The sequence below is a fragment of the Silurus aristotelis genome (genome assembly GCF_946808225.1).
Source record: "Silurus aristotelis genome assembly, chromosome: 2".
NCBI classification, from domain to species: Eukaryota; Metazoa; Chordata; class Actinopteri; order Siluriformes; family Siluridae; genus Silurus; species Silurus aristotelis.
The window spans coordinates 28,236,842-28,257,673 of record NC_139575.1 but is presented as its reverse complement, the minus strand read 5'-3'; the positions used below and the strand labels follow the sequence as shown (position 1 = coordinate 28,257,673).

The window sequence follows — 20,832 nt, the reverse complement described above, 5'->3', positions numbered from 1 at the left end:
TGGATACCATTTTCCATGATTAGCACTTCAAAAACAGAACAGTTTAATATTCCTTACAAAGACAGTAACCAGAAGAGACTAAAATTGTATTTACCCAATCCCAAAAGCTTTTCTTTACTTGTCACTAATATTGTTTTCCATGTAAAAAAAAAAGTATGTCAAGGCCTACTTATTTTAATACATGAACACATACTGATGTTAGAATGGTATTTTACCTCCCAAGTGATAACTAATTCTGATCGAGTTCCACCTCCTCCACTCACATTAGCTGGAGTGACCTTGGGAACTGAAGGAAACAGAAAAAACAAAAGCACACTTAATAAAGCTAAAGCTTGTCAGTTTAACTATTGTAATAACTTCTGGCAACCTATTAAACTGTAATTATTAAACATTAATACAACCTTCACTGCTAATGGGTAACAACTTCTGGGTATACCTCCTTATTTATAAACGACACACAAATTAGCAGTGTGTGTAGGTAAATGTTGGCTATTAATTAAATGTCTGTGCTGCAGTGGAATTCTTGTGCTTCATTTATGTTTGATATAGTTGACAATCTCAATATTGTTTGAGTAGACCAACAAATGACAATGTTTCAGAACAGGTTTGAAGCAAGAAGGGCTTGGACTCAATGAGAAAAGGATAAGTTTCACGAAATGCGGCCACTACAATTCAGTCATATGCTGATAACCCATTTGTAAAAAGGCTATAGCTGCAGAAAGCCTAAGGGGATTAATGCAGTAAACATGGCCATCATCGGTTTTAGCATGCTAAAAAAATGCCAGGACTGCACACGGCTGCTACACTTTTATATGCCAATTTTGGCTTGCACGCTCAGAAAATCTAGCCGCATGCTGATGAATTGCATTGACTGCTTTTATATTAGGCAGTCAATGCAATAGGGTAGTGCTATTCCCGAACTTAGGTGGGAACACATAGGAGCAAGTCATCCAAATATGGCAGTTTTCTGATGCCACTGACCATGTTCAATTATTTGCATCATAAAAACACCATTGGCAGTCCAAAGTATTTGATTTAGGACGAGGATGGCAATGCTTAAAAAGAAATCTGTGTTTTGGGTTAATGGATGAATTCAATCCACAGAGGGTTTTACCTTTTTGACTCTATCCAAGATAAACCTATACAAAAGAAAATGAAATTCCTGTGGTAGAAAAGAAATTTTACTATAGTTTGATACAAACAAAGCATTAAGCCTGAATAAGCTTGGGGGCCAGTTGCAGAACTGCAGTTTGTATCCTTGTGACAGTCACTGGATATAATCACTGTCCAATGAGCAATGTTTATGGCTTTAAATTGTCCTCTCGGTAGCCTGTTTAAGGGCATGCTCTGCAAGACAATTTAGTGAAGACAGGAATTCAAACTAGAGTGTAACCTATAAGGGGAATGAGAGCCCCTTAAACACAATGACTCTCCCTGTGGAAGAATTGTATTTTTTGGATACAGAAGTAAAGATCTGGTTTGCAGTAAACTAGCAATGCCACTAAAAAGCAGGCACAGACTGTCATCCCACTATGCAAGTAGCTCTCGTAGTAGAAATTGGATGTATTGCTCCACTGTTAGTTCTGTAAAACTGTCAGAACGCTGTCTGCATTCAGCTTTTTACCATAAGTGAGCTTGGCTTTTAGTAGATGCAAATGATAACAAAATATTTGCTCTGTGACATTATTGTTAACTATTCACATATTACAAGCATACAATTGACAAACAATATTTCGCCAAGACTTATCTTTATTCTTTGTGTTGCAGTAAAATAAATGTCTAAGAAATAAATTAAAACAGGTGCATATCACCTTATCATCTGTATCACTGTAGTCACTATATGTGGGATGTTTACAAAAAGCTAGCGTGCATGTTTAAATTACTTACGTGCCTCCTTGGTCCTTACTTGCTTGGAGGGTTTGCTGGGCTCACCTGTACCCAGTGCATTGATTGCCACCACTCGAAACTCATACTCCACCCAAGGGCTGAGCTCAATTACTGTAGCTGTCAGACGGCGACCCCCGACTTCTTCTGGAACTGAAAACAAAATAAACATGCATTGATCGAAAAAAAGCCAACAACAAAAGAACTTGAGTGATAGTCAGTGAATAAAATTCTTTATGATACACACTAAAATCTATTTATAATTGACACCAAAAATAAGTATACATGGTATGTGTGAAATTGAGAATGCTAAACACATGAATAAATTTACAGTTTTAATTAATGTAAATAAATCTTTGTAGCTTTTGTTTCATGCACTCTTTTCATGCTGCCATTATTTTATGCTATTGCTAACAGAATGTTACTATGATGGTTAAACCCGCAGCATACTAATGATAAACTCTTGCCATAATTCACACCATCAAGCTTAAAATAAATTCAAAAAATACCATGTACATCAATATCCTGTACTTAATAATCATGTACCATTTGACAGGGAGCAAATAACAAACAGCATTCTTCCCTGATTGTAGGGGACTCAGAGGATGGAAGAACATGTGCTGATTTTATCAGATGTAGTCTGATTAGGGACCCTACCTGTGGTGACAGCTTGCCATCCCAGTGAGAAGGGGGTTCTAGCCTGGATAGTGTAGGCGTTAATTGGACTGTGATTATCAGGACCAGGCTTCCAAGAGAGAGAGACTGTTGAATCTGTGAGCTCTTCGACATGAATACTGGTAGGGGGGCCAGGGGGACCTGAAGAAAAACAAGATAAATACACAATCATACCTACACTCTAATGGTGTGCTATGACTTTATATAAAAACCTAAAACAAAAGAGTCTAACTAAAAAACTTCATAAAGCATTTAGCTGTATTTAATTACAATTTAATTAATTTCCTTTCCGCATTAGACTTTGTATGTGCTGCTTTGTTGTTTCATGCACAAGCAGTGTTCAAATAGTCATAGTGCATGTGGTATGGCTTGTATTTATCTCAGTCAGATTTTATGAGTTGTGTGATAATAGTTAAATTCAGAAGAAAAAACATTAAATAAAAAAAATAATAAAACAGGCTATTTCCTAGTATTTACCATTAAACAAATATTTACCTCTAAAATATTAATAACATTTATCCACTTCAGTTTTTATATTTACTTAATCTTAACATGGCACTAAAAATTGTATAAGTAAATGTATGTCTGCCCTGACGAGGGTTGTTCCAGGCTTAATCTCATCTTGTTAGTATCAAATACTTATGTCTAAATACATGCTAAATTACTAGACCAGCTATCCTCAACTAGAAGTGGAACTTAACTCTCTGTAGGAACAAAACTGGTCCTCTGTGGTATAATCATATAGCACAAGTTTGAATGGTACCTCTGACAATCAGGTCTGTGGCAATAGAGCTGCTGTCCACCTTGGTCTGCACTGCACAGGTGTACTTCCCTGCATGTTTCATCTGAATATTCCGTATCATGATGTCTCCAGAAGAATGCTGAGAAAAGACAGTGAAACCAATTGTGTAGTAAGTAAAGGCAACTAGACTGTAACACTGTAAGATAAGATGTTATAGATGTTTTATTTGGGCCAACTGCTTGAATGAATATTTTTCCATTTTACAATGTATTTGCAATGGCTTACTTTACTAGGCATTTGAAACCTGGTACATGAGCCTGGTATACTGGATCCAGCAACAAATATGCTTTTACTTTGATCTGACTGTAAACCTTAAGACTTTCATGACTTTTTCTGAATTTAAAAACAGAGTAATTGCCATTTGTACCCACAGATCACTTTAACAGGAACACATGTACACATACTCATTTCTTAAGATATCTAATTGGTTAAACATGTGGCAGCAGCACAGTGAATAAAGCCATGCAGATACAGGTACAGGATACAGGATTTTCAGTTAATGTTCATATCGGACATAAGCATTCTGTGTAAACCATAATGACTGTTGTGTGGGAAAATCCTAGGAGGGCAATATTTATGAAATACTCGAAACAGTCCATCTGGCACCAGCAACCATTCTATAGTTGAAGTTATACAGATAACATTTCTCTTTATGCTAATGTTTGTTGTTAACCTTAACTGTAGCTCTTGGTGTTTATCTGCATTGTTTTGAGCATTGTACTGCTGTTCTTGATTGGCTGATTAGATAATTGCATGAATAAAATATTCAGAATAGAATGGATGGTGAATATAAAGTGGTGTCAATTGTCCAACTGCTCTTTAAATAGTTATTATAGTTGTCATGTCATTGGTGTCCATGCCAAAGTCTGCTTGGGCTTTCACAAGGATAAGGACCACAATGATGAATCACATAAGACAAAGCTGGTCACACAAGGAAAATGGATTTATGAAAATTTAATGAAATATGAATAAAAGCATGTGGCTTAATCATACTCTTTATTAACACATTTGAGCTTGTCAGTGCTTGGGCATAATGAGGAAACTCTCGTATAAGTGATTCTATTAGAGTTACCTTAATCTGGTTTGGCTTTGTTTTAGAAGAATAATGCTCGTCAGACCTAGTGCTATACAAAGTAAAACATACATAATACAATACAAAATATAATTACTATATCAAGGCAGATATGGTAGAGGATAATTGCAGGAAGATCAACAGGATAAGATAACAGTGCTCAAAATAGCACCCAGAAAACATCACCCAGTCCCATCTAACAGGATGATCTGAGTCCTCTTTGTGAAAACCAAAAACATGTTGAGTGTTCCTATAAAATGAGTTCCTCTTCCTTATCCAAGTAGTAAATAAATCTTATCCATACAAAGACCTACACTTGCAATCTATAGCAAAGTATAATAACCAATGATAAGGAGCGTATGCCTCAGTTCCAGACATTACTTATAAAGTTTTAGCTGTGATAGTGTGGAATGGAGAATAATCATTAACTGTGAGCTGAAATTGATGCTTGTTCAAAATTCTGTGAAGACAAGTCATTTACTTTAGTGTTAGTCTAGGTGTCGAGTCTGTAGTAAGGCCTGGAAAGGGTCTCATATACAAGGAGTACTGATTACAAGGCCATACAGAAGTCCACATACTTACAACTTTAAACAATTAACAGTATTCAGTACATCAACTGGCATGATATTAAAGGTGGGAAATCACGCTAAAAGTGCTTCACACAGACAATATGTCAAGAACTGTGGACAATGAAGTTATAAGGTGGCAATGCTACTGGGAAGTTTCAGCATTAAGATTTCTCTGAAAAAAAGAATATTCTGCTCACTCCAATATCACAATACCTCTCTCGCTGCTTGAAGCTCTCAATTTCCAACATCATAATTTATATCTGTGGTACTTTTGTGAGTAAAAAGGGCCACAAATGAAGCTTGGCTGCCAACAGTAGTAAAGCGCTTCTTTAGAGCATGAAAACCCCCTAATGCGACATCATCGAAATTCTATAACTTTCAATTTTTTCTTTCATTTTATGACCTCCTATTCCACTCATATCATCCAATGATAATGATATTTTACCATCACCGAGTTTAAACATCTATATAAACTGCAGTAACAGAATCCTCGATAGGTCATTTCCATATAGAAGAAACTATATGCGGTGCAATAAAGTGGGTAATTCTAGGTACTTTGGTTCAGTAGGTTCTATAAAACTTGTTTTTTTGCAAAAAACAACAAAACACCCCAAAACATAACGAAACACAAATACTTACACAATGGGGTAAGCATATGTCACAGAGGAACCAATTTGCACAGCTCCAAAATTTCTAAGATGCACTATGCACTGCTGTAGTGCTGTGTGTCAACATGATTTGCTAAGCAGTGAGGACAATGGCAATACCCAAGCAATGCAGAGCAGTTGGCAATGGATATGTGATATTATTCAACACTGTACCAAAATGTACTAAAATATTAAATATTTACAAATATTACAAAAATGTGCATTATCTAAAAAAGAAACACTCATATAGGACAAATGCTAGTCATGGCCTTTACCTTTCCTGATAATATATATATATATATATATATATATATATATATATATATATATATATATATATATATATATATATATATATATATTATCCTTAGAGAGACTTTTAGACCATGCACATTTTTGTAATATTTGTAAATATTTTATATTTTAGAAAATTTTGGTACAGTCTATCTATAAAGAGAATTATCAATGGGTCTGTTTCTTTAACCAATAAGATTTCATTTTCGCCTCACACTGGCCCAGAATAGCGTCAGCATTTTTGCAGTGTGGAGGTCTTAACTGGGTTTCTTGCCTAAGTAAAATGGTATTTACCCTCCATACGCAAAATGCCTCTCTCTGGAATCCCACGCGTTGTTATATTGCGTTTGTGTCCAAACTACAGATAAGAGTAAGGAATATTAATTGTCCATACAAAACTCTTCTAATTAGGAGAAATACTATTAGACCTTAGGAAAGGAAACTCCTAATTTGATGGCTAAGATGTGAAATGCATGACAATGCCCATGTGCAAAACCCCAAATATTTGGGCAGTACTCTCAATAACTTTTTTTATAATACTTACACTGGGTCATCCACTGTGCTTGCTTGCACAGTGATTCACAATGTATGTAGTTGATGGGCATCTAAAAGTCTACTCTGGATAAAGCTCACTATTCAAAGCTTGAGTAGTCATCTGTAACATGGTATACTTGCCATGTTGGTGCAATCCATTCATATAAATTTTAAAGGGGGGTAAAAACAGAGATACACAGATCCAAAGCGATACACGACCCAAAAATAACCTTTCTGTATTCCTTGAGAAATCCTAAATTTTAAGCAATTATTTTCCCCAATGGTCACTGCAGGCAGACGGGTAAGCACTAGAAAACAAATGCTCAGACATGCAGAACATTCAGAACGATTTATCTTAGCCAGTGGTGTATAAATAGGCACAGATGTAATGACCTTCATGTGAATCTAATTAGTAACATTAAACTCCTGTACTCTGAGGACTGAGTCTGTTGGTCAACTAGTGAGTTACTGGGGTGTGCTGTTATTAACTGCAGTCTTTGACTGTGTAGTACATTTACAACTTCATTGTTTTACAATAAAGGTGTGGGTGAAGCTTCTGTCGCTTACCAGGTACTTACAAACTACTTACACTTTTTATTGTTACAATAGCAAACAACGCATCATATATGGTATATGGCTCGAAGGTTGTAGACATCCTACTATCACACCGCCATGTGCTTTTTAGACAATACATTCCAGATTTAGTCCTTCTATGCCTTTCACTTTTCTTTGAATGTCAGGGCTCTATGTTTGTCAATTGAATTCATAGCACTCACTTTGTAAGTTGTAAAATACAAGAAAATACAAACACATTCCAAAAATAGGCATGATGGTCAGGTGTCCTTCAACAAAGGGTTACATTACAAGTACATTATTTTAAGTACATCTTTTATAGCTTTAAATAGGAGGAATAAAATATATAGTATATTATGCAAATGATCTGTACCAACTTGTCAAGTATATCACGTTACAGATGACTACTCAAGCTTCAAGCAGTGTTTTTTTAGAAGCCCATGTATGACAGTATGCGCAATAGCATATAATCACAGACTATAAGTAAGATGCGATGTTTATAAGGTACCTTAAAAAAGCGAGCTTTTTTTCCAACTTAAATAAGGTAAAGAAAGAGAAATTAATTTCTAGTTGAAGGCGTTAGAGCTGTTAACAGTATATAGCCTACTAACATCAATTGAAGATATCAATTCTAATCATCATGTGATTTACCCGTTAGTGTGTCAATACTTACACTACCAACTTTCTCAAAGTATCCTCCATGACTGCCAAAATGGATGAGCTGCTCATTGAAGAACCATGTAAACTTGACCTCCAGTGAGTGGTCGTGGGTCACCTGACAGGGCAAAACAATGCTCTCACCCACTGTAACATCCAGCGTTGAGGGACCCGTAGTGATGATCGTGGCCTCTGTAACATTCAAGCAGAGTTCAGAATTCTGTTTTGTGGTCAGTATAATCTCAATATAGAGTTGCAATTGATTAACATTGAACAGGTTAGTAAAAGGTACACTGTAAAACATTTGTGGAGTTCTTATTCTGTTTTTTTTCTGTTGAAATTTAAGAAATACTATAACTATTATTATTTTTTTTATTTATTACGTTTTAGGTTGTAGGTGCAAAAAGAATGAAATCCAAGACAAATGGGAAATAACTTTTGAGTTACTCTGCACAACAGCATTATTCAAAAGGGCCAATTACTCAGTGTCGAGCATAACAAAGACAGTGCTAATGAGCCTATTGAAAAGTAATCAGTGAGAGACAATGGACAGAAGCAGCATGTGTTAGAGTCATAGCTTCCCAGAAAAGTACCACTTCAAAAATTATGAAAACCACCAACCCCTTGTAGGGCTAGTTTTGCAATGCAAGTGAAGAAGAAAGAATGTGAATGTGAATTAAGATTTAAATCCATTACAGCTTGTAGTCTGTAGCAGAAAATGTTTCTACCTCATGAGGGTGCTGTATGCATGTTTGAACAGAATTTCACCTGGCAAAAAATTATGCATGGCAGACAATGCCCCAAGACAAGGATAAATTTGCACAGCCAGAATCAGGCTTTCAATCTAGGGTTGAAGATTCGTCTTCCCCGACATAATGAAACAATCTCACTCGTCTCTTTTTTTCTGATATTAGACATTATCAGGAACAGGCTATCAGGGTTTTGTGACCAACACAATAAGGAGGCATCACTGCCTTTATTTTGAGGACGAAAGCTCACTCCAAATGTCTGTCACAACAGCATAATAGGTGACATTGGAGTGCAGCCCATTGTTCTAATGTCACTTCCTAAAGATGGATGTGTAGCCATTGCCCAGGAATAGAAGAAAAGGCATCAAATAGGACCATGAAGACTATTGCTGGAGCTTGCCAGTAGGTGATTCCTCTTTTCCTGTCCCAGATACCTTTCATCTCTACTTTATTAACCCTACTCTGCTGAAGATGTTTGTTACTAGTCTATAACTATAGGAGGAATTGGGTTCTCTTGAGCATTTTGTGCATTTCTGTTTCAGGGACAACATAGTTTGTGTTCAATGTGAATGACTTCTTCATCCCAGTCTGAGGGGCCAAGCTAACTAAGGGATGCACGGTTTACCTAATTCCCTTTTCCTCAATTCCATTTTTATTTGCGACACACTCAATGTTTAACTCCGGCTTTTTAATGCTGAACTCTCCGCCAGTTCTCTGTATAATAATTTGACTGATAGCTATCAGTGTAATGCTGCTCACTGTGGGCAGCTCAAATGAAAGGAACAGAGTGGGATCTCTTTGTTTCTTTGTCAGATCCCATTAATTTATCAGGAGGCAAATGATCACTGTAAGTGTCAGCAGAAAAAATACCCTCACAGTAATCTTGTTCAATTGAAAGGTTGAAAGGAACATGTTGACAAGCCATAAAACACTGACTACTTACTAGCAATTATTATTGTAGCTATCTTGACTTATGTCTCAAGTCATAATAACATGTTGCTAGGGTGCATTTCATGGTCCAAAGATCGCTATGGCTACCTTTATTTATTTACCCGAAAAATAGGTGAATTGTTGTGTTATTGTAAATAAACATGTTCTAAATATCTTTATGAAATTCTGATGATTTCAGTGTTAGGAATCAAAACCTTGACCACTCCTGAACACATTCATCTGAATTATAATTAAAACTATATGTATCAGTTGATTTCCATTAAATTAATGTCTAGCTTACTTATTTTTTTTGGTAAACCTCATACAGAATATTACATATATTACAATAATATTCAATAAATAGTCTTTTATAATTAATTGAGGGTTCCTAAAATAATCAGTGGAAAAAAACAACATAAGACAAAAATAAATCTAATGTAAATAGCAATGCAACCTGAAAAGAGGTGTCTTTAAATATAATATTTATAATAATTAAGAAATTTGAATTATAAAATGATATTCAATTATAATAACGATATCCAATACCATGACTGATATTTTGTTATTCACTTGTAAAAGTCTAAATCCTTTCCAAAAGAATAAACATGCAATGTTCTGTCACAATGTTCACCTGGTTCCACCACTGCTACAAGAAGCTGATAATTCAAAAGCACAGGTTTGAGTGCTCAATTTAAAGCTCACCAGACATCACACAGCTTGAGCTGTGATCACACAAATCGAATGTAGAAAAAAAGGATAAAAGTCAACCAACCCCAAGTATCCCCTATAAAGCAGTAATCATCTTTGTCATGGCTTTTCTTTTAGCTTGGTTATTACTATTATAACAAGTGAGTCCTAAAGGGCACAGAACAGTGAAGCATCACCAAAAAATAAGTACAAAGCGATGTATATATAAATCACCTTGGCTTATAGTTACCTGGAAGACATTTATAGAATTGTTCACTTCTTTCAGTCATTTCATAAAAGCAAAAAATATAAAATATGATGGATTAAAAGGCAGTTGACTGAATTGCAATTGGATTACAATGTGGAATTTGTACTTGCTTGGAAAATATATACAAACAACAGAGAGACAATTACTAAAGAGCTAATATATTAAATAAATATCTTTTACCTAATAATAGAGATATTATCATTGTAACCAGTGATGGATGGTAAAGCATTTTTATTTTTTGTTGTCTTTAAGTATCCCTAAGTATCAGAGAATTTTATTGTCTTAAAATTTTATTTTTTCTTTATTTTTAAACAAAGTTACCTTACTTTTTTGCATTTTAGGTATAACATATGGTCTCTACCTTACAGGTTATATGTGAGTTTTGGCTTCTGAATTGTCATCTGTCCTTATGCTCATAATCAGTTTATAGATGTCTCTGACTTTACTTTTTGACCCTTATTTTCTGCCAAACCCTTTTTTTTTTAATTATATTGGCTGTATTGACTTGGGTTTACCTAATACAGTTGAACTTTCTATTCATTATGTCACCCGCGTAGGGGTGTGCCAAAAAGCGTTGAGATAACCGAAAACCAATATGGCGGCAGTATATTAACGTGCTTGAAATTTCTTTATGTACATGATGTGCGTTAATAAATGAGAATGTACATGCACGTGTTTTTTTTTTTTTTTTTTACACAACAGCGTTGCCGTGATTTTTTTGATGAAGGCATGCTATAAAAATGTACATACATGCTTGTTTACACCAAAAGGGCATATGTACACCAACTAACAGCAGAGATTTACCAGTATACAATACAAACCACCGTCGATTCTCAAAACAAACCTTTATTATATTCTCTTACATTGCAAACACAAAGATCGCTCACAAAATCATAAAAAACGTGCGGGGTGAAGTTCGTTTTTACAAAAAGCTAACCGGTGTCAAAATTTAATTCTCGAGTCATTTCACTCTGACACAGCTCTGAAAATTATCCTACACCGTTAGCATCTGTAAGGCTTGATTTTTCCGCCACTTCCGTGAGTTTTTCTGCGGCTGCACAGTGCCGTCTCACTACTGTATTTTCGCGTATATAAGATGCACCCTGGGTGAGGGGTACGTAAAACCTTCTATAAGACGCGTCTTATATACGCGAAAATACGGTAGTGAGATGGCAAAATGACGTAGCAAAAGCCGGCGATTGGTCAAGCGGATCGAGATAACCGACGTTAAGTGGCAAATTTGCCCCCCCTTGTGTTTGAGATATTAGGGTTCGTCGACATAAAAGAATCGACATAACCGATTAAAAAATGCTAAGACAAAGCGAGAATTTGGCGGTTCCACTTCAAAAACGTCGACTTAATAGGGTTGGCAAGTTAACCGAGGTCGAGATAAGTGGGTTCGACTGTAATTCCTTTCTTCTACTGGTTGTTACAATACTACTGGGTGTTATAATACATCATGACAAAAATGCTCTCTCTATGCATCTTCTAAATGTGTGATTCAGACCGTGGAATTCAGCATCTGATTAATTATGCATGTATTGCAGTTGCACAGATATAAAGAGCACGCTGGTCACATGCTCACATCTTTTAAGGAGAACCTGCAAGATCTGCACTTGTGAAGCCTGATAACAGATAACTCCAACATGCATTATATGTTATCTGGTTGCATGACCACATTACAGCAGTTCTTTGTTAGCTTTCAAACAACACTGAAGGACACAGAAATTGAGAATTTTGACTTTGGAGCACTAGTTCTGCTAAAGAGCTCGTTTTGTTTTAGTTGCTTGCTTTCCCCAAGTCAGTATTTAGTACATTTTCAGGGGGAGAAAATCCTAAAGTTTTAGACCAAATTTTTTTATTGTAGTGAACAGAAATTTTTACTACATTGGAAATGTAGAAAGCATTCTTTTTCTTGTTTAAATTTTTCTGAAATCAAACTGAAATTAAACAAATGTTACTTGATGGTACTGTTAGACCCCTAATGAGTACTTTGAGAAAAGTTCTAAATGTTAAAAAAAAAAAAAGTCTTCTTCTCACTTGCGTGGTAACACCAAGGATACACCTATATTTCACCTAAAATTCATTTTTAACATGTTGGAAATTAAACCTTACACACTACTATTCAAAATACTAATTAAAGCTACACAACGTGAATGTGCACTCTTGATGCAAAGAAAAAGGAAAAGCACAGTTTGGTCCTTTTATTTCTGAATGTGCCAAAGGTCTTGCTGCATTTTATAAATGAGATCTATTCAAAAAGCTGACTTCACTACAGGCTTTGTAGCACTCAGACAGAGGCTGAGTATAGAACTGCTCTCAAAGGTAGTACTTTTCATCCACTGAAATGTCAGAATTTTGAATATAATCTGAGAGGAAATTATGGCTAATGATATAAAAGTCTTTCTTGATTTTCACATTTAAAAAATGTCTGATTTAAAACTTACTGTCCACACCAGATAATGTATCTGTAAAATATTCTCTACATATATATAGATACAATGCGTTAATAACACGCTAACACAAATTCATTTTAATGTCACAAGTTTTATTAATGTGCGATTGATGCAGCGTGCATTTCTGCTTGATTAAAAAAAAATATATATAAATAAATAAACATAAAAACCTTATTTATGTTTATTATATTTATATTTTTTTATTTGAACCTTCAACGCAACACACATTTATTCGTGACATCCTTTCCTTACTTAGATATAAAAAAATTATAAACTGTAACAAAAAAATATATTTTAATCACTAAATATCGTTGTCTTCCCAGACAATTTCAGCATTGACCTCTCCTCAGCAGAGCTTAATTTTGAATTTTTCAAGAAGCCATGTAACATATTTAACAATTAAAACAACCACTAAAAAATGTAACATATTAACTATAAAAACATGACATCTCAAAAGAAAATCATTTTTAAAAGAATCATTTTCAGGGTGTAAAATAATTTTATAAATATTAAATAATTAATAACAAGGGGAGACATTTTAAGTAAAATGAATATACAAATCGGTCACAATTAAAGATTTGTCAAATATTGGATCTAGTTTGAGAAGATTTCATTGATCATTATGTTAAAAAACATATGTTATGTTGATCATTATGTTTGTTGAATAATTTCTGAGCATGTCAATCATCATTCTAAAATACTGTTAACTATTTTTCCATCAGCTCTAGCAAGTGACATTTTCTAAAAACAAAATATGTATAATGTCTTCTACAAAAAAACAAGAAAGGCTTGCTATAAAGCCAGGAGTTCCATGATTGTAACAAAGATTGTTAGAGCAATAGGTCTGTAGTTACTAGTCTTTTAAGTGCAAGTATCTTTACCTGGTTTCTAAATTTGCACTATTACCCATTGTTTCCATGTGTACGGGAGTCCTACTCATATTTTATAGAATAAGTAAAGTACATGCCAGAAATCCTTTTCTCAAATGTTTAATCATACGGTCATAAATATTATCCCTAAAATGGAAGGCTTGTTTTATCTGTGTAAAAGAACATTTTAATCGAACTTTTACATTTTGAATAAACTGAACTACATGCAATTAGATATTTAGATTTATAGAGTATAATACCTGTGGTTAATAATGAGTTTGTATTGATTTTCTTCTTCTGCTTAGTCCTATACTGTAAATATCCTCTCTTTTGTCAAATTGCTATCACTATTTGCTCAGTGAATACTTCCACTAACCCTACAGCTTTTATTTCCCAATTACTATTTATATCAAGAGTATAACTCATTCTAATGCATGCTATCTTCCTAATTTTTGTCTATACTCTACTACCTGCCAATTGCAAAGCACAGTTGTCTCCAAAATGTTTTTTTTTTCTGCATGAATGGCTCTCCTTACTACTGCTTGAGCTTATTTATAGTTTATAAAACACCAGCGGTGATAAAAGCCATTGGGATCTTTTTAATTGTTTTACTACATACCAACTATAATGCTTTCTTTCTTTTAATCAACTACATATTACTTCAGATGTTGCACAGAGTATTTTGCACAACTTATCACCTTTTTTATACCTTCCATTGTTATATGTATCGCCATTCTCTCCTCACACAATGCTTTGGAGTGCTCCCAATTTGCTGCTTTTATTGTGCTTCTTGAAGGCTGGCCTTTCTCCTGAACAATATCTATACTTATTCTACTTTGTATAGAAAAATTATTGCTACCCACAGTTTTGTACTGCATTTTTCTGCACCACTTATACATAAAAAAAATCCCAGCCAATAATGCTAACAAAATACATTAAAGAAAAAACCTTTTGCTGACATTATTATTTTAACACTTTTAGTATTACTACCTGTTTTTGCTGAACAGTTCACATTTGGCTGATGCAATGGCACAGTGGGTAGCATGCCAGCTAACATTGTTGACTTAGAGCTCCTCAGTGGCACAACTTTATACCTGAGTTTGAGTTTCACATTTTCTCTCTGTTTTCATTTCCTCTGGTTTTTCCCACATGTCCTAAAAACATGCCAACAGGTGAACTGTAATACTGCCCCTAGACGTGAATTCATATTTTTGTGTCTGTGCAAGGTACTCTGTGATCAACTAGCAACCATACCAAGATTTATTTCTGCCTCATGCCCGGTGTTCCTGTGGTAGGATCATACCTGACTAGAGCAGAGCAAAACATAAATAAATGTATAAATTAATGACAACTGCCAAAAAAATGCAAGACATGTGACTTTTTGACTGTATTTCTAGTGCCCAAGCTGACTTTTCAGTTTCTGCATCTTTTGATCAGCTTTTCTTACTTCATCTATATAGAAATCTTGATTTGCAACTCTGCAATATATATTGTACTTTACCTGCTCATGACATCCACCATACTCAGCACTCTGACGTATTGCAAATTTGCAACACTATTTCTTTTCACATTTGGCATATTCATGATCAACTTCGTATCCATCACGGCAGAATTTGACTTCCCATAAAGCTTTTAAAGGATACTTTTGGCATTTATATATATATATATATATATATATATATATATATATATATATATATATATATATATATATATATATATATATATATATAGTGAGGAAAATAAGTATTTGAACACCCTGCTATTTTGCAAGTTCTCCCACTTAGAAATCATGGAGGGGTCTGAAATTGTCATCGTAGGTGCATGTCCACTGTGAGAGACATAATCTAAAAAAAAAAATCCAGAAATCACAATGTATGATTTTTTAGCTATTTATTTGTATGATACAGCTGCAAAAAAAGTATTTGAACACCTGAGAAAGTCAATGTTAATATTTGGTACAGTAGCCTTTGTTTGCAATTACAGAGGTCAAACGTTTCCTGTAGTTTTTCAGCAGGTTTGCACACACTGCAGGAGGGATTTTGGCCCACTCCTCCACACAGATCTTCTCTAGATCAGTCAGGTTTCTGACCTGTCGCTGAGAAACACGGAGTTTGAGCTCCCTCCAAAGATTCTCTATTGGGTTTAGGTCTGGAGACTGGCTAGGCCATGCCAGAACCTTGATATGCTTCTTACAGAGCCACTCCTTGGTTATCCTGGCTGTGTGCTTCGGGTCATTGTCATGTTGGAAGACACAGCCTCAACCCATCTTCAATGCTCTAACTAAGGGAAGGAGGTTGTTCCCCAAAATCTCGCAATACATGGCCCCGGTCATCCTCTCCTTAATACAGTGCAGTCGCCCTGTCCCATGTGCAGAAAAACACCCCCAAAGCATGATGCTACCACCCCCATGCTTCACAGTAGGGATGGTGTTCTTGGGATGGTACTCATCATTCTTCTTCCTCCAAACACGTTTAGTGGAATTATGACCCAAAAGTTCTATTTTGGTCTCATCTGACCACATGACTTTCTCCCATGACTTCTCTGGATCATCCAAATGGTCATTGGCAAACTTAAGATGTGCCTGGACATGTGCTGGTTTAAGCAGGGGAACCTTCCGTGCCATGCATGATTTCAAACCATGACGTCTTAGTGTATTACCAACAGTAACCTTGGAAACGGTGGTCCCAGCTCTTTTCAGGTCATTGACCAGCTCCTCCCGTGTAGTTCTGGGCTGATTTCTCACCTTCCTTAGGATCATTGAGACCCCACGAGGTGAGATCTTGCATGGAGCCCCAGTCCGAGAGAGATTGACAGTCATGTTTAGCTTCTTCCATTTTCCATGATTGCTCCAACAGTGGACCTTTTTTCACCAAGCTGCTTGGCAATTTCCCCGTAGCCCTTTCCAGCCTTGTGGAAGTGTACAATTTTGTCTCTAGTGTTTTTGGACAGCTCTTTGGTCTTGGCCATGTTAGTAGTTGGATTCTTACTGATTGTATGGGGTGGACAGGTGTCTTTATGCAGCGAACGACCTCAAACAGGTGCATCTAATTTTGGATAATAAATGTAGTGGAGGTGGACATTTTAAAGGCAGACTAACAGGTCTTTGAGGGTAAGAATTCTAGCTGATAAACAGGTGTTCAAATACTTATTTGCAGTTGTATCATACAAATAAATAGTTAATAAATCATACATTGTGATTTCTGGATTTTTATTTTTAGATTATGTCTCTCACAGTGGACATGCACCTACGATGACAATTTCAGACCCCTCCATGATTTCTAAGTGGGAGAACTTGCAAAATAGCAGGGTGTTCAAATACTTATTTTCCTCACTGTATATATATGCCCTAAATGGGAAAACATCAAATTGCAGCTTCTCTTCTTGAAAATCAGCAACACTGAAATGCAATTTTCTCAATTGCCCTAAAAACATTTTAACCTTCTAATCTGCATTTATTCTAGCCCCCATGATGCTGTCCATAATTAGTTAAACTGACATATTTAACAGGATTTCACTAACAACTCCCATTTTTAATCTACAAATACAATGCCTGAAACATACGGCCATAGCACTGTTTTAGGTTTAGTGGCTTTAGTCTGCTTGGGGAATTCAGGAATACATTTTAATATTACTTGTGAGCTCTTCTTTTTGTCTTAGAGCAATCTGAGTCTGTCATTGTCAGAACCATGACCTCCAGCTTTTTCTTCTTTTGGCTTGACCTTGATCATATTTTAACTTGACCCCTTTCGACATTGCCAACTCAAGACCACTTCCTGAATAACCGTCATTTTGTTCTATTAATGCACCAGACCAGTTCACTCACCAACCTCTCCATTGCCATGGCCCAATGACCCTCTATTCCACAATCATAGACCTCACAAGGATCGCGAGAAAGCACTTGAATTTAATAGCCTCCTTGATTTGCTAAGAACCAGCTGCAGGTAGTGTAATGGCAAGATAGAACATTTAGTGCATTCTGCTAAAGGCGGGTCTGTTTGTACAGGATGCTGGGACATGGAGCTCATTATAATCACTAGAATTTAACTCACCCTAATAAATTTCCCCTATCTCATTTATAAATATTGACCTTTACAAATAATGACTTTAGTTTACTTTCAACACTAAAGTTACCCCAGTGTAAAAGTGACAAAAGGACCTACCTCAGCTAATGGGTCTTGGAGGATCTTTGGGGATAAGTGAACTGAATTCAAATAGAGCAAGACATAAATTCCTAAATTTCTCTATTGAAAATACAACATTCACAAACGTAATCCAATTTAATTGCCCAGGTTTTGCTGTTTAGAAGAAAAAACCTAGAAATGAACTTGAGTAAATGCTTTTTAAATATTTTTTGTATTTGAAGAGGCTTTTACTACACAGAGTAATTTGAAAAGTTGTTTCAGACTGAATGTGGTCATTTGACAAAGAGACTAAAGGTTGAGAAATCAAAACAGATTTCGACAGGCTTTTACTTAAAAGGGCAAAATACCAGTCATGTGATTTGCCCCTTGTTAATCTCTGTCTATGAAAAAAAATCTAATTTTAATTAAGACTAATGAATCTGGTTAATATCCTCTTAGCATTGGGATAATTGGGATATTACTTGAACTGATACGTTGTATCATTTGTTGTCACTGCTATGGCATGTGTTCTCCTACAGTATATGCATATCTGTGTGGTGAGTTTACACAGACCTATCTAGGAAGAATTTGATGTGACAGGTATTTCAGCCCTTGTACAGCAACAGTCAATTTAAATATATGCTGTCATGTCCCATAAGGGCCACCAATTGCTTTGATATACACACACGCCATGGTTGCAGATCCTAAATGAAATTGCATATGTAAATTAGCCCATCGTGTTGCCTCTGCATTATTGATACTGACACAGAGGAAGTAGATAATATGAGCAAGTATTTGTACATCAGCCAAGGATGCTGTAACACTCAAATAGGATGATAGAAAAAAAGCAAATGGCTAGAGCTAGACTGTCCCATGTAATTGTCTAGCAAGTCTAGCTCCAAAGATTATTGTGCTAATTCAGGGAAAGAAGCACATCCATCTTTGTGTGTAGATAGATTACCAGCAACACTTTATCTTTTTTTGTTTCAAATGCATTACAAGTTCTCTGCATGAGAGTCATTTAGGGATGTATTTTAGGTATAAACTGATGAAGTGATGTCAAAAGAAGGATAATTGAGATGAATGGAGCAAAGAAAAACAAGTGTCTTTCAGGGTGTTGTTATTGCAGTATTCAGTAGAAAAGTGATTGAATAGTAAATGTATTTTCTATCATGTACCTTGAAAAATACACATTCGATATATATTTTAGAGCCCAGGATTAAAAGCAAAATTCATCTTTTCAGCTAAATTCCTAAGACAGAAAATATAATAATATTAATAATAATGCTAATAATAATAATAATCATATTATAATAATTATAATATAATATAATATAATATAATATAATATAATATAATATAATATAATATAATATAATATAATATAATATAATATAATATAGCCATTTTGAATCAGATCTTCCTGTCTTACTTCTGTTTTTGATCAAGGTGACCCATGTTTGGGTATGACATATCTATGATCATAACAGAATGTGATCTGTGTGTCTGTAGTGTCTATAATTATTGGAAACAATATTCCAGACTTACATGTTATAATAAATATTCTAGTTGAAACATGGACAGTAAATATTCTTGAGGTGAACAGTACTGTACACCGACCAGACATAACATTGTTACATTTTAACTTTATGAATGGTGAGTGAATAACACTGATTATCTCTTTCATCATGGCACCTGTTAGTGGGTGGTATATAGTAGGCAACAAGTGAACTTTTTATCCTCAAAGTTGCTGTGTTAGAAGCAAAAATGGGCAATGAAAAGATTCGAGCGAGTTTGACAAGGGCCAATTGTTATGGCTGGACGACTGGGTCAGAGCATCTCCAAAACTGCAGCTCTTGTGGGTTCGTTCCTTGTCTGTAGTTTTCAGTATCTCTTTTAAAACTGGTTTAAGGAAAACACAGTGGTGAACCGGCAACAGGGTCATTGGCAGCCAAGGCTCGTTGATGTACATGTGGAGCAAAGGCCGATCCAACAGACAAGCTACTGTAGTTCAAATTGCTGAAGAAGTTAATGCTGTTAATGCTTGATAGGTCAGCACTGTTTTGGCAGTAAAAGGGGGACCAACACAATATTAGGCAGGTAGACATATTGTTATGCCTGACGGGTGGCCATAAAGTTATGCCTGGTCGGTGTATATGGAATAAAGTTATTCAGGCTGGGCTGTTAAGGTGGTGTTATGCTGGTTATATATATTTTTTATACCACAACAATTTGCTATCAGTAATAATGTTTTGTTAGCCAAGTTTAAATTTATGTTCCAAATGTTTATGTTTAATGTTGTGGTACACTATAAAACATGTTAATATTTACATATATGTTTACATATGTAATAGCAGCTGTAAACAATAAGTCTTTTATTGTTACCTTGGCAGACAGACAGGCAGGCAGACAGACAGACAGACAGACAGAGAGCGAGAGAGAGAGAGAACGAGATAGATAGATAGATAGATAGATAGATAGATAGATAGATAGATAGATAGATAGATAGATAGATAGATAGATAGATAGATAGATAGATAGATAGATAGATAGATAGATAGATGAAAGAAAGAAAGAGATAACTGGATGGATGATTGGGTGGAAGGATGGTTGGGTAGGTAGATGAATGTACTTTATTTATCCCAAGAAGAAACTCCGGTACATATAATACCTTTTAACAAAAATAGAATGTAGACAGGGTGCAATTAATAAAACAGCCCTGTTGTACAGTGAACAAAGCTAATTATTTAAATTTTGAGTAATTGAACACTGAAGTGCATAAACCTTTGTTATGTACTATTTACTAAGCTGTTTTGATGGTCTTTTACGTATTTAAAACTAAAATAACACTCAGCAATTTATAACTATGACAAGTGCTTTATAAAGACATTTCTCTTCAACTGACATCTACAGTATTGTTGAGAGAAAAATAAAGTCTGAACTTGCACTTGGGTACATTTAGAAAGTATAGAATTTAGTGTCTTTAATTAAACAAGCTTCTTTATTCTTGCTCTCTTTATTGACTAAATCTATCTTCCTGAA

At 35.2% G+C, this 20,832-nt stretch overlaps 1 protein-coding gene across 1 annotated transcript in view; it reads right to left on the bottom strand.

Moving 5' to 3' along the window:
• cntn4 (contactin 4) overlaps nt 1-20,832 on the bottom strand; it is a 166,482-nt gene that overhangs the window by 9,279 nt on the left and 136,371 nt on the right. The window contains exons 13-17 of the mRNA XM_083531988.1: nt 7,724-7,899; nt 3,323-3,440; nt 2,542-2,700; nt 1,888-2,037; nt 216-286 (exon numbers count right to left, since the gene is read on the bottom strand). Coding sequence (XP_083388114.1) covers nt 216-286; nt 1,888-2,037; nt 2,542-2,700; nt 3,323-3,440; nt 7,724-7,899 — 674 coding nt within the window. The remainder of the gene's footprint in view (nt 1-215; nt 287-1,887; nt 2,038-2,541; nt 2,701-3,322; nt 3,441-7,723; nt 7,900-20,832) is intronic.